Source organism: Rutidosis leptorrhynchoides, chromosome 6 (genome assembly GCF_046630445.1).
Source record: "Rutidosis leptorrhynchoides isolate AG116_Rl617_1_P2 chromosome 6, CSIRO_AGI_Rlap_v1, whole genome shotgun sequence".
NCBI classification, from domain to species: domain Eukaryota; kingdom Viridiplantae; phylum Streptophyta; class Magnoliopsida; order Asterales; family Asteraceae; genus Rutidosis; species Rutidosis leptorrhynchoides.
The window spans coordinates 30757632-30773038 of NC_092338.1; the positions used below are offsets into that span (position 1 = coordinate 30757632).

At 34.0% G+C, this 15407-nt stretch overlaps 1 protein-coding gene across 4 annotated transcripts; it reads right to left on the bottom strand.

Moving 5' to 3' along the window:
* Positions 1 to 3257: 3257 nt before the first annotated feature.
* Positions 3258 to 8700, bottom strand: LOC139852078 (uncharacterized). 4 transcript variants are annotated; one of them, XM_071841301.1, is made up of 4 exons: positions 8574 to 8700; positions 7040 to 7392; positions 5457 to 6570; positions 3258 to 5347 (listed from the first exon to the last, which is right to left on the bottom strand). In XM_071841301.1, the coding sequence occupies exons 2-4, from the start codon at positions 7219 to 7221 to the stop codon at positions 3440 to 3442; spliced, it is 3204 nt and encodes a 1067-aa protein (XP_071697402.1). In that variant the 5' UTR covers positions 7222 to 7392; positions 8574 to 8700; the 3' UTR covers positions 3258 to 3439. The 4 variants fall into 4 exon arrangements, with proteins under 4 accessions (XP_071697402.1, XP_071697401.1, XP_071697403.1 ...); XM_071841300.1 differs by having other exon boundaries at positions 8494 to 8679; XM_071841302.1 differs by having other exon boundaries at positions 8477 to 8679.
* Between the last annotated feature and the right edge of the window lie 6707 nt (positions 8701 to 15407).

Consider the following 15407-nt stretch of genomic DNA (forward strand, 5'->3'; position numbering starts at 1 on the left):
AAATATGCGGGATGTGAAATGTATGATGCATAATGAATTCGTCTATATCATAATATGAAAAGATATTTGTACGTGATAGTTGTGTGTGTGGGTATTAAATTTCATATTAGTCAGATTGTTTTTAAAACGATCTTTCTGCTCTCGGTAGAAGGGATGAGGACTTTCTTTACTTTAAATGTAAAGGGAGAAACGACTTATTTTTTATTTTAGAATATAGAAGGGATTGTTTAGCCGGATGGAAATCCAATTTGCTCTCGATCGGTGGTTGTTCGACTCTCATTAAAAGCGTATTGGGAAGTCTAGGTATATATTTTTTTTATCTCTTTTTAAATGCCCGAAATCTGTTATTAATGTTCTTGAAAGCATGCGAGCTAAATTTTTTTGGGGTGGTAAAAACGGGGATCGCAAGAAACATTGGATTAAATGGGACCAAGTACTATCCTCATGCGAAAAGGGTGGCCTGGGTATTGGTAGCCTTCGGGCTTTTAATCACGCTTTGATGTTAAAATGGTTTTGGCGTTTTGTCTTTGGTATTCAATCGAAATGGGTTGCAGTGGTCAAGTCAATTCACAGCCCAACAGGAGGTTTAGATGGAGGGCTGGTTTGTAGGTCAAGCATTTGGGCCCAAATCATTTTGTTGTTTCGTAATAATATTCAGACGGGTCTTTTACCTTGTAATGTTTTAAGTGCAATAGTGAGAAATGATGAGTCTATTTGTTTTTGGAAACACAATTGGCTTGGAAGTGGTTGTTTGAAAGACAAATACAAACGTCTATTCCACAACGATCAAGATGAAAATTGTACTCTTGCTAATCGGTTTAGTCAAGGAAATTGGTTGTAGGATTGGAAATGAAGGGTTGAGGGTTCTAGAACACAAACACTCCTAGATTCTTTGATCGCTGAAGTTGGGTTCATATCATTAAATAATTCTCAGGATTCATTTTCTTGGAATATAGCATCAGATGGCATTTTTACGGTTAGATCTACTCGAGCATACATCGATGATAGATTGCTCCCCTCTTCGAACATACCCACTCGATGGCTTAAGTCTCTTCCTCGAAAGGTAAATATTTTTGTGTGGCGTGTAGGGTATGATAGACTTCATACTCGTTTAAATTTATCAGCGAAAGGGATTGAACTTGATAACATTGGTTGCGTGTCTTGCGATGTACACATCGAATCTTTGAACCATGTTCTGTTTGGGTGTTACATCGCTAAAGCTTTATGGCGCAATATCGGTATTTGGTTAGACATTCGTTTCCCTCAGTTTGAAGAATGGAACGAATACCTCACATGGTTTATTAATTGGAATATCGACAATCAATCGAAGACAAAGGTGTACGTGATCATTACTTGCTTGTTATGGCATATTTGGAAGTACCGGAATAACGTGATATTCAACTCTCAAGCGGCTAAGAAAAGCGTGATTTTCGATTCCATTTATAGTTTTTCTTTTCAATGGTTGAATAATAGATTGGTTGAAAAAACTTTTGTAATGTTTTGTGTTAGTTTGTAGGTTGGCTTTCCTAGTGCTTTGCTAGGGGGTCAAGCCTTGGTTTTAATAAAGATGTTCCAAAAAAAAAAGAAGGGATTGTTTACATAAACCTCTACATACTTCTTATTCGTCAGATTGAGTATATATTTTTGTTGTTGTTGTTGTTGTGTTGGTGGGCAATTAACAAACATTAGTTGGTTAATTATATCATCAACTTGTAGCAATTACAATTAGACAAACGTGTAAATCGATACAAAAAAGAGTCTTTTCATGGAAATTTTCTTTATCCTAAGTTTAAACAATAGAGAAGAGATTACTACGAATGAGTATACGAATTGATAGGGAGGTGTTTGGCCCACAAGCATCAAAGGTCTTTTTAGTCATTTGGAATAAATAAAGTGTCCCACTTTCACCATACAAACATACACCATACACGTTCACATCAAACCCCATACGCTACATAAATGATGTACTACTACTCTATACTTGTTATTTCATGTGGGGTCCCCGTGTTTTATAACGTTTCAAAGCTACACTAATTTCCTTTCTTTTAATCTCTTTATCTCTTTATTATAAAATAATAAAAAATAAAACATCCATATCCAATAGTTGTATCCACTATATATAAAGTTTGTATCAACAAGCACAAAAGTTTAATTACTACGGAGTGCTATTCATGTTTTAACAGCATTCCTCCATAATATAATGAAAATGTTAAAAACAAGTTATTCTTTTTATATGTTCATGCTATTCAGGTCAGGGTGAGTACTCTCATGGGGGCTGGAAGCGAGTTTTTTTTATAATTAATAAGGGTCTGTTTACTTATCACTTAATGGTTTGTCTCTGTACAGTTTTTAATTCAGTAAATAAAATTACTGTTTATTTGTCACGTAATCTGAAAAATGATCTGTTTTCAGAAAACATGGATTCAGACAACCCTTCAGAATAAGAGTCGAATAAAAAATAGAAGAAAATTCAGGAAGAAAAAAAAAAAAGTAACAACTCCTAAATGAATTATCTCGTGAACATTTTTAATTAAAGCTGCTTATCTGTAATTCTATAGATTGAGAAGAATCTTGTTTCTCTTGGAAATTTATAAAAATTCAAAGAACGAGCTTAAACACATTTTATAGTTTCCATATTTTCTTACAAAAGCTATACCGAAAAGAAATGTTTTCTAACTAAACGCACCTTTAAGATTTCAAGTTCCAGTTTCACAAAGAAACAAGGTTAAAAGTATTTGCAAACTGATATTAAATTAAATAAATTAAATTCTATAAATGTTTTCCGACACTTATCAACTGTATTATTATTTAAGTACCAAAGAGAAAGACATTTCATGGTGGTCCAAATGTTTTTTCATAAGGCAAATGACGACAGTATTTTCTTCTCTCTTTTTTTCACTTTTTCACATTTTGGTAGTGGTTCAACTTCAACTCACCTAATCATGTTGAAACCGCTATATTTCATGCAATAATGTTACACACACATACACACATGTATTTGTACGTATGTATATATGGACTGCACATCACATAATGCTGTTAAAAAACTGTACTGTACTAGATATTTCCTTTTGTTGTACTCCGAAGTAATTTTTAGACCAGATGCATTTCAAGTAACACATGAAATAGTGATTATTTTTGGATAATAGTTTATCTGTTGGTTATCCGGGTACCGGGACTATTTTTACTTATGTTTACGTGGCTTAACCAGGTTATCCCGTAACATATTAGTGAGATTTAAACATGAAATAACGACTATATATAGAGATATTTCAAGAGGGATGCTTGTAATTGTTCGAATTACATTATTAAGCCACCAAAAAGGTCCTTATATATAAGTTACAACTCTAAAGCGGACATACTATAGCAAAACAAACTATTTTTAAAAGATATGGATTCGAAAAGTACTCATCTGTAAGCTTAGCAGTTAACGCAGCAATCAAGGATAGCCACGAGGGTAATGCGATCTTGAAGGTTGCAAATGAGATGATGATGATGAAGACGATAATGATCCGATATCCAACCTTCTAAAATCACCATTACCCAAAGAAGTTTGAAAACCGCCACCACCAAGATATGGAGGGTACATTGCGTATAACTGATTCGTTTGACCTTGATTTCTTTTCAAGTATTCGTTTCGCATAGAATCATCACTTTCATTTCTAGGGAAATCGCTATAACCATTTCTTCCACCTGACGCTTGAATATTGACACCGTTATGACCATGTTGGGACGTCACCTGGGGCCCATTAGGCCCCAGATAAAAACCATCACGCGCGTAACGGTCCATAGGTAACATGAAACCGCCAAAATTCGGCCTCAAGTCAACATTGCTTCTTGTATTACTCCAAGGATGGACATTATAATGTTGAGAGTCGAACCGATTTTGGAAGTGACTAAACACCACGGGTCGTTCGGGAGGTGGTTGACTTGACTTTGGAGGTCTAAATTCATCGTCATCTGTCTTAATTACGGTTAAGTTTTTTCCCATTAACCTGAGAACAGGTTTTGAAGGACTAACAGCAACATCACAATCATTAGAAACCGGGGATCTTCGGTCGGTAGGAAAACACACAGTTTCAGAAAACATCTCAGATTTGAAGGCAAAACTGCGTGGAAAACTACGGTTTGATTCGATCGGTTGTTTACTTACATTAAACAATTCTTGGTAGTTTAAAGCAGCTTCCTTTCTCGAGCAACAACAAGGCTGATCATTCTTGAAACTATCATGTGATAAACCATCAAAAGACGATTTTATATATGTATCATCTTGTACAGAAGTGGATCTTGAATTAGATACAGTTGAAACTGGAGAATTAGACATTGAATCTTGATTTTCTGTTGTATCATGATGATGACGCACGTTTTCACTTGACAGAATTCTAGTTTCTTGAATTTGTTCTTCAGAGACTGAATCTCCACCGGGGCTGGCAGGCAAGAATGACCCGGGTGGTCCCGGAATCGGTATAGGGTCGACCATTTGAAAGTAACTTTCATGTTTTTCAACATCATTTGGAGCATGGTTTGTTGAACATATCTGATCTTGATACAGCTGATCAATACACTCCTGTTTTGAAAATTCTGTATTGGATGAGTTGCTCAAACCCATAAAACTAGGAGCTTGGACGAATGATAACGCTTCGTTTCGAACAGATTCTACATCGCATAATTTGTTGACATTTACAGATTGAATCGCCACATAAGAATCTTCATTTGAACTTTTTGAAGTAACAGATCTTAAATATTCATTCTTTTTGGAAACCGATTGTTCTTTGAAAGAGTCTTGAGATGACTCGTCAACAGATTTGTCCCAAGATTCCTCAAGGGCTGAAAATTTTCGTTTCGAGTTGATTTCGGAAGGCGGGAATGATCGATTATCGGTCAAAGATGAAAACTTTTTCCCCTTTGATCGAGTATCAAGACTATCAGAATGTTGTGATGATGCATCTGGAGATCGACAATCATCACCACTGTCGTCGTCATCATCATCATCGCCGTCGTCATCATCATCATCATGCATACGCTTGCCTTCCTTTCTAGAGTCCAACTTACTGCTCTTAAGAGGCTGCTTAATTAAAGACAATGAAATTCTCATTTTCTTGTTAATTCCTAAATCACATTTCGAAAAAGATTTATCACTTTCAACAAACAAATCTTTCTTTTCATGACGTTGCAATTCCATCTTTCGATTCTTGCTACTGAACTTCTTCAAAAGACCCGTTCGCTTAGAACATGCCCATGGCGGCCTTACTATACCCAAATCAACCACCTTCATTGATTCTTTAACATAATCATCTTTGATACATTTTTTAACCATGACATCATCTTCTTCAAGACCACTTCTTGCCTGTTCATCAACAATTTCTAAACTAATTACAACATGTTATAAAAAATAACGCATACCAATTCATTACAAATCATAAACTGTTCATACAGAAAATAAAGAACCTAATTACCTGCGGCTTTGCTGAGCATAATTTTTTGGAATTTGGGCTGAATTTCAAAACCTTCTGATAATGTTTCTGCTTATAAATACTGTTTTTCTTCTTATTAATGATTAGTTTACACCCTTTCGCTCCTTTTACTAACTTCTGAGCTTTATGAATACCTGCTTTTGGCACCGACAAGATCCGAACTTTTGTGCCGTTGGTGTCGATATACACCTCACCTTCGTTATCAGCAACCTTGGAAGTAACTATAGTTGTTTTTGGATCTTTTATACCTTGAAACGTTTTTGGTTCTTCTATACCTTCCTCTTCTTCATCTTGAAATGTTTTTGGATCTTCGTTATCTTCTTCTTCATCATCTTGACACGTTTTTGGATCTTCTTCATCTTCTTCTTCACCTTGAAATTGAAATTCTTGAGAAGGAAAACTCGAATTAGTAGCCCAACTTGTGCCGTTTCTTCTATCAAGTTCTTCAATGGTACAATGTGGAGCAGTTTTGTAAACATCCACCATTAACCTCATTTTTCTAGGTTTGACTTTATGTTTGACTATAACTTTGGAACTATCAGTCCACTTCATAGTCCCTTCACCAATTAGACATTGGTCGATGTGAGCGTTCAAAGTCGTGTTTGAAGATGATGAAAAGATCTTGCAAACTGGACAAACTTTAGATGCCATTGTTTCAGAGACGATGAAACTGGTTGGAACAATTTCCTCAACTCGTTCAATACCCGAATTTAGCTTCACAACAAATTTACTCTTTCTGATGTGAACAGAAGAAGCATTTACTTGTTTATGAGAAGATGGCAGTTTTTGAACCTTTGACCTTTGACCGTTTGAACCGCCTGAAATTGTAGTTACAGACTCCGAGTCTAGTTTTTGTTTTTCCATCGATTTGAATTCGTTTGTGGGCTTCCCATCAAAACTATCTATGAGTTTTTCATCGGTCAAACGATTTTCAAGACCGCTTTTGGTCAAAGATGACTTATTTCTCAATGAATCAATAGACTCGAAAGGTGGCAATAAATTCTTGACTCCATGTTTCAAGCAAAGTTGTAAACTTGTTGTAGAAAAAGGCCAATTAGTGACAATATCTTTACTCCTAAAACCAAAAACATAATCCCTGCAAGACATGAATCAAACCCGACCTTAATTTCGCATAAAGAAGTTTCAAGATTTAACTAACCATACAAACACAATTAAATTCTTACAGAAACTATATCACATGCCAACAAGATTATAACATAAGTATCAATTTGAAGCTAGACATGAAATCACATAACAAGATTTATGATCTACTAAAGGAAAGTATGCATTAATTTTACAACCTGAAATAGGTAAAAACAAAAACAAAAACAAAAATAACACAAAAAACATATAAAGGGGCAGTCTTAATTAGAAAAAGAAAATGAAAGGAAAGGGCCAGGCTGGGGACAGTATGATCTTTACATGAAATCTGAGTCAAGTACTCAATGGGTTGGTTAATTTTGGATCTGACCGGCCAGTAAAAAAGATCAAATCTTGAAAAAAATTACAGTCATAAAAGTGGAGTAAATAAAAATCATGATACTGGGTAATCTTGATTTTTCTACCTTATTGAAAACTTTGGTAGTTGGTTATTGTTGGTGTCATCAAGATCAGCATCTGTAAACTTCAGATCTATATCACAAGACTTTAGATCATGAGAAACTTGTTGTTGTAGATGATGATGATGATGTTGATGATGATGAGATGATGAAGGATCTGATGGTGGATGATCGTCAATGGATATCATCTGCTGCCAATAATCTTATGTTTTCTTGTGCTGTTTAAACAGTCACAAGAACTCTCCTTCTCAACAACTGCTCCTTTAGACTTCAGCATATATTTAACAATAATACAACTAGTAGCCTTCTCTCTCTCTAGCTTTCTCTCACTAGAATTTCAAAATGAAAGCCCCACTTATCTGTTTAAAAGCATGCTTGGTTAGGGATGATCGTCAGATAAGTTCAAGTTTTAGCAACAACAAAAAACCATAAGTAAATGAAAGGAGAAAATAAGATCACATTATATGTCATCTTGAAGCATAAAGATAACAACTTTCTTTAATTAAGAGTCTAAATGAACAAGAAAGGAACTATATTAGTTGGCATAGTACAAACCCACAAGCAAAGATTGAAGTTATAGAGAAGAAGCAACTTCAATATTTGTTATTTTATGTGAACTGTAATAGATATTTTTCTCACATAAACCAAGTAAGAAATTTAAAATATAAAGCTTCACAAACTGTATCCACTAACATCAACATCATCTGACAACAAAACAAACACAAATTCAGGCTTTAAATCAAGATGGGTTTTCAAAGATCTAAACTTTTATCAAAGAAAATATATGACCACAGGTTTATACAAATACAAGAGTCAAGATCTAATTGTAGGTGGTTAATTAAGATTAAGATGAGGATTAATTAAGGAGAAATAAAGACCAAATTTCTAAAGTCAGATCTTTGGGTCTAGTTAGTGAACAGTAGAGCATCACCATATAAAAAATATAAAGATTAACTCTAGCAAGAAAACAAAAAAATTAAAAAGACCAAATTGGGTTTATTATATGTGATACGAGTAATTGAATACCTTATTCAACTCATCAGTACAAAAGTACCCAAGAATTAAGTTGAAAAGATCATAAAATCACAAGCTCATCTTTCAAACCAAGCATGAAATCATTCAAGTTCACATTTTTTACAATTTCCAATTTTGGTAACTTCAATTTAATTCACACACAGATTTATCAAAATCAAATCTTGAAGATTTTCATGATTGGGGTTCCCAAAAGAAAGAAATTTCTAAAAAAACCCACCAAGAAACAAAGATCCACACACAAAATAGCTTGTGGAAACCATACAAATCAAGAAAAAATAAAGAAAGAATCAAGCAAACCTTATCTTTTAAAGCTTTTGTTTCTGGGTCTGTTGAGAAAATGAAAGAGAAAACAAGAGGATAGAAGAAAAAAAGATCAGAAGAAAAACAAAATTAGGGCAGGGACAGTACCACAACCTCCAACTTACATATCAAAAATCAAGAATCAGGTTCTTCAAATTTATCTATCAAAAAGCAAAATTTAAGCCATTAAGATCACTGATTTCACCTTCTATTAATGAATATGCGTGTTTAAGTATCCGTGTATGTATGTGTATGTATAATAGTGAGAGAAAAGAGATTTTAGGAAGAGAAAAAAAAGGGTGAGAGAAGTGTGTTTTTGGTACACTACAAAGCTGTCATCTTAAACCTACCCTGCATTGTTCCTGTTACTACTATTTTTTTTCTTCAAATCTTTTTTTTTTGTGATAGTACTCCGTATTATTTTGGTTATTATGAATGGTCTATTATACCCCTGTTGCTAAAAGGAATTAACAAAACAAAATTCTCCACTGATGGCTAAACGACAAGACACCCTATCTCACCTTTTTGAAAATTTAGCTACATGTTTTGGAGTTATGTTTGATTTTTCTTTTATTTTTTATTATTATTATTATTATTTTTTGACAAAGAAACGAAAACTATATAAAAAAATTAATCTCCAAAAAGGAGACCAAAACAAATATGCAACAGGCTCACCACAAATTGACGCTCAGAGACAGAAAACAAAACTAACCAAAACATAGTCGGGACGCTAATTAAAACCGAGTCTTAACGAGAACTAAACAATACAAACGAAAACAACACATACTTCGGAGATAAATACCAACAAAAAATGAACAAGCAATAAAGACCCAATCAAGTGTCAATGTTAGTGTTGCTGATGCCATCATCCGCCTTCGCTTTAAATGAAAAAGTAGACTCGCTTCCACCATCGTCGGAATTAAAACCAACGTTCCTAAATTCATTGAAAAACCCAACACCGACTAATACCTCTCCCGTTCCTGCTCCAATACGCTTCCCCTTAACACTCTCAAAAGTTTTATCAACTTTTGAAATCCCTTGAGCCGCCCCTCGATCTCATCCCCGTCGCTCGAGTCGTGCAAACAAAACGGCCCTTCTGAAATGCCTCGTTCATATCGATTATAAACGTTTCATATTAATTGGTTTCATTGCGATGTTTTGACCTCTATATGAGACGTTTTTCAAAGCCTGCATTCGTTTTTAAAAACAACCATAACCTTTAGTTTATTGATAAAGGTTTAAATGACATAAAATAGATCATCAATCTATGTTAATCTGAAAATACAGAGTTTTCACACAACCATTATAATGGTTAATAATATGTTACAACAAGAGATTTCCGAATGCAGTTCAAACATTTTAACACAAGCATGCTGACTTCAAATCTTGACTTTAAATAGCATGCAACAGCAGAAACTTTTTAATAGTCACATGAGAATAAGACATGCTTAAAAACGTATACAGTATATGGAAGTGTATATGTAAACAAAAAGATAAGGGAAGAGAAAACAAACACAACGATTTATAGTGGTTCGGGAAGATGTTAACTAATCTTCCTTAATCCACTCCCTAATTCTACGAATTGAGATGTTTCTTCACTATGATACTCCAAACTCGGTGGAGTGTTTTGATACAACGCTAGTACTTCAATAAGCCGCACCTTGTGAACCCTTACGTCCCTTTGAAGACTTCACAATCACCTAAAGCTCTTACCACAAGATCCTAATGCACTATCCTAGTAAAAACACAACTACCTTCTAGATCCCTTTAAGAAGATAGTTTACAAGTAAACTTACAACTTAAGCTTACAAGTACACTTGCTAGAATCACTCTAAAAGTTTACAATGAATTATGAGAATGATATCAGTAAGTATAAGAAAATATGAGTGCAAGAGGTGAGTCTTCAAATGCTCCAAGCCTTGGCTTTTATAGGAAAGAAAAATCTGCCTAGAAGCTGTACGGCTCACTGCACGGTCGATCGTGGTTCGACCGTGTACCTCTGACATCTGATTCTTATGGCCGTTTTGCCCTTTGAAAATTGTCATTTTTCCTTGTTGAATAGCTGCAACTAAAGGCCAATTATCTCTGAAATCATCCCCATTACCTTTTTTGTTTTGGACATAAGTGTAGAAGTTGACATGTCCATAAAAGAAAAAAGTCTTTAAGCTTTCGCCATTTGTCATTGATTACTTAATGAGGTAATTGCAGAATTTTGTCTCTTGACAAACCATTATCTTCCAAAAACTTCATCAACTTTTCTTAATTGCTTGTCACTTTGTTAATGGAAGCATTTTGCCCTTTGGAATCTTGTTGCATCTCAAATGAACTAGTTTGAATCTATTTGAAGCTTACTTGGAGATTATTACATCAATAACTTACTAGCTCATAAATTTACATACATAAAAATGATACATAGAAGTTATGGGAGAGCAACTCTTTTGTTGAGACTTTTAATGACCATCATTAGTATGTATTTGAGTGACATTTTGTAACAAGTGAAAAATAAAAACACTTATGTGTTTAACCTCAATTGAGCTTAAAATGTCATTAAGATGTCATTAAGTGTGATTAGTAGAAATTAACATCTTTTAGTTCAAAACTCTTTTGAGATCAAAAAGGACAACTATTATAAGTATATTTAAAAAGGTATTGTAAATTATAGATGCCTCAAAGTGGTCTAACTTAAAGTGGATGATTTTGGTAACAGAGAAAACCGCGGTCGAACTACGGTCGACCGTGTACTTGACCGCATATCATAAATTTGAAAAAGATTGCAGCCGTTGGTACAGGGCATCCACGGTCCGACCCACGGTCGAACGTGGTGCAGCCGCATAGCAAATTTACCAAGTTTAATTATTTATGTATTGGTATTTTGCTAGAGATAGTGTATGCTTATGAACTCATGTCGTCTTACATATGATTAAGCATTTATCCCTTTTGTGTCATCATCAAAACAAAGTGATTAACTGTTGAATATTATGATTGGAATCTTAACCAACAATATCATATAGTAAAATGGGTCTATAACTCACTTGATAAGATTTTCAAAGCATCGAAGAATTAAGACTTGGCCTTGGTATGATTCACGAACCTAATAACGATATTATAAGTCAAAATATGTTATAATTAATATTTCATACTTATAATACTTTTAATTGTCCAATGTTAGTAGTCCAACTATAGTCCAATAGTCCAAAATATAATCTTGGAATTTAATCAAGACATATTGTATACGAATTGTTCAAGACTCAATCATTACCCATTGAACACGTATTGTCTTAGAATTAACCCAGACGTATTGTGTACATGTGTCTTACGATTTATCTGACGTATTGCATAAATGTTGTCTTAACTAATCAAGATTATATTATATTGTCTAGGAATTAACCAAGACTAGTATATTACAAGGAAATAGTCATGACATGTTTAAATACATGTAGGATATAGAAAAATTTAGCTAGGATATGGTTAGTATAGATTTTGTTAAATTACTCACGTAGCTAAAACTAGCTTTCTTAACCAATATTGTTTTGCCCATAATTTCTTCATTACAAATCGGTTTTGAGTGAATCAAATTGCTATGGTTTTGTAATGAAATCAATTTTCCAAAACTAAACTGTAAAAGTGTTGGTTTATAGTCGAAGTTACAGGTTACAAATCAATTTAGAAGAAGGTGGTCATATCCGTCGAAAGAACGACATCTTGATGACCATTTTGAAAAACATACTTCTACTTTGAGTTTAACTATGATTTTTGGATATATTATCATGTTCATATGAAATAACATTTTTCCAAAATACAAACTTTCAATTCAAATTTTAAGATAGTTTTTAAATATCCAATCCAAAACAGCCCCCGATTTCTCTACGACGGCGTATGTTCAGTTTTACGGTGTTCTTCGTATTTACAAGTTATATATTCTTATGTTAGCATACCATATAGATATATTACATGCGTTTAAATATTTTTAAAAGTCAAGTAAGAAGGATTACTTTGTTTGCAAACAAGTTTAGAATTAACTAAACCATGTTCTAGTGATTACAAGTTATATATTCCGATTAAGATAGCTATATGAATATAAATCGAACAAGATTATGAACAAGGTTACTACCTCAAATCAAATGAATAAGGTTGCTGGAAAAATATTAAATTGATCTTGAGCTTAATGATGTTCTTGAAAGCTTGAAAATTTTTGAAGTAGAATCATGGAATGAAACAAATTTCAAGTAAGATTACTACTTGATTTAAGATAGTTATGTTTATAGGAATTGAACCAAAGCTTGAATATGATTATTACCTTGATTATGAATGAAAAGTTGCTGAGATTAAATGGGTGTTCTTGATCTTGGACGATTTCTTGGAATGGATTTGAAAGCTTGGAAGTAATCTTGCAACTTGAAAGGATCCTTGAAGTGTTATTGAATGATTCTTTTTATGGTGATTTAAGCTTGATTCTTGAAGTAGTTTTTGATGAAGATGATGAAGGTTATGGAAGAGGTTGTTTGATCTTGTAAGTAGGTGTTTTTAGAGAGTGATTTAAGTTGTAAAAATGAAATGGGATGGATGTATATATATAGAAAAAAAAGTGCGATATATATATATATATATATATATATATATATATATATATATATATATATATATATATATATATTAGTTTATTTTCTTGTATAAATATCAAGGTAGAAGTTAAATGGTTGGTTCTCACATGTTTCTTAGTCAAATATGGCTGATCAAGTGGTGATTTTGATGTGTATTTACTAATAGTAAATACATCTAGAAGCTGTGTTTAATACGGATAAAAATACCGTATGAATACGAGTAGAATTCTTGAGAAAATTGAATGCGAATACGAGTATAGCTATCTTTGTTGAGTATAAATATTTTGATATATGTATTTAAGTCTTTCAAAAGTGTATTAATAAATCTTAATACGATACATATATATACATTTTAACTTACGAGTTATTATGTCGTTAAACTTTACATATATATATCGTTTCGAAACTCTTAAGTTATTAGTCTAAATTTAAGTATCTAACTCATTGTTAATATACTTAATGAGATACTTAAATATCATTTTATTAAGTTAGATATATATATGTCCATATATATACCATATATCATTTTTACAAGTTATGACATTCGTGAATCGTCGGACGAACTGGGTGGTTAAATGTTTATATAAAACCCGTTTCAAATATTCAAGTCTTAACAAATTGGATTGCTTAACATGTTGGAAACATTTATTTATGTAAATATTAATCTCGTATATATATTTACGGAAAAATCTGGGTCGTTACACCTTCCTTAGCCTTCTTTTTCTTATCTTAACCTTTCCTTTTTCTGGTGCCATTCGTGTCACCCTTCTTTCCCGAGTAAAAGCGAAATTTGTTGGTGTGCACATGCCATGCCCTTTACAATTCTTATCTGCACAAATACTATACTTCCAACCCGCACTATTCCCGCCAGCCACGTTCGCCAAATTATCAAGAAGCGCATTAGTAGTAATCTCACACTTTTCGGATGCTAAGACTTCCGCGATACCCCTTTTCTTTTTTGACTGATGACCGAAACCAAGCCCATTAAGCATACTATCAACCCTATCCAAATTAACCGCATATGAACCACTATGATTCCCAACGTTTTCTCAAATTTTTTCGCACTTGTATATACCCGATAACTTACCCGTTATATCCTTCCCACCACTGTCAACCATATTATCAAAGTCGTGGTTAACATTAAAACATCCGGACGCCCTCACAACCGCATCAACCACTCCCGTAGCACCATACCATGCGGTTCTTGCTGTAAAACCCTAAGAGGACTCGAAACCATCGGGTTATCCCTGTCAATACAACTCGAAAACTGTCCAGTTGATTTTGCAATTAACACTTTCTACCAAACCCGTGGAGAACCCATCATTAACAATCAAAGAGAAATCGACCGATTGCCCCATCTCATTAATCCAAAGTTGCTTTGCAACCTCCTTAGCGTCATCCAAATAAACTAACACTGACTCATGAATATGCTTCACACAATGAGAGCTCACAAACACAAATAACGAACCAATATTGCCGAGCACCAAAGACGATCTAGCAATGAATAAAACCTTCCCGAATAAGCTATCCACCCTACGAATGTTGCAATCCGAGATGTATTTAGCCGGAACACCCCTAATTTCTAATCAATCAAATCGACTAAACATCGAAATGTGATCAACAAAAGGAGCTATCATCACAAAACCTTCTGAGCTTTTATCCGCTTCCAAATTCTTTTTGTAGCTATCAATATTCGAGCACACAACAACGCACCCCAACAAATCAACCTTGCAAATGGATTCCACTGTAGTGTGACGCCCCGTACAAAACCATCGTGTACGATTCGTCAACAACAGGATCTTTACACGGTCAAGTACTAAATGTTGTTTGAAAACCAGTTTGCATTCATAAAAAGATAGCGTTTACAAAAGATAACGTGATACAATGGTCGTTACAAAGTCATTATTTGAAAATAACATAAGTTACTAATGCAAGATAAAAGTTCCATGATTGAGACATCTCTAAGTAATGCAGCGGAAATCTAACACAGCAGGTCCATAACAGCAAGTCTATAACACCATGATAGTAAGTCTAACAGCGGAAGCAACATCGTCTAAGCACCTGAGAAATACACGCTTAAAAGTCAACACGAATGCTGGTGAGCTATAGTTTGTAATCAGTAAAGTAATGTAGACCACGAGATTTCAGTGCTTCAACCAGCAGTTTAAATCAGTATGAAAAGTATATGCTTGTCCGTGGGCACCCGGTAACTAACTTAACGTAATAGTAATACCCCCTAAAAGTACACTTGGCGAGTGCGTATGTCCTCGAAGTATCAAACACCCGTTAAATGCTAGCGCGACTAGCCCGAGTGGGAATGTCAAACCCTATGGATCCATATCTAATATTCGCGTTCACTGGTTCAAAACCAATGATTAAACGTTACCGTGCTAAGGGGAATGTTTATGCCGTTATATAACCCACACATATGTAAAGTT

What these genes read in the sequence shown, in the direction of transcription:
- LOC139852078 (XM_071841301.1), bottom strand. Translation starts at nt 7,221, where the DNA reads ATGATATCCATTGACGATCATCCACCATCAGATCCTTCATCATCTCAT. An exon ending in CTACCAAAGTTTTCAATAAG is followed by an intron (nt 6,571 to 7,039) that starts GTAGAAAAATCA and finishes CATGTCTTGCAG; the next exon opens with GGATTATGTTTTTGGTTTTA. An exon ending in TATGCTCAGCAAAGCCGCAG is followed by an intron (nt 5,348 to 5,456) that starts GTAATTAGGTTC and finishes GTTGATGAACAG; the next exon opens with GCAAGAAGTGGTCTTGAAGA.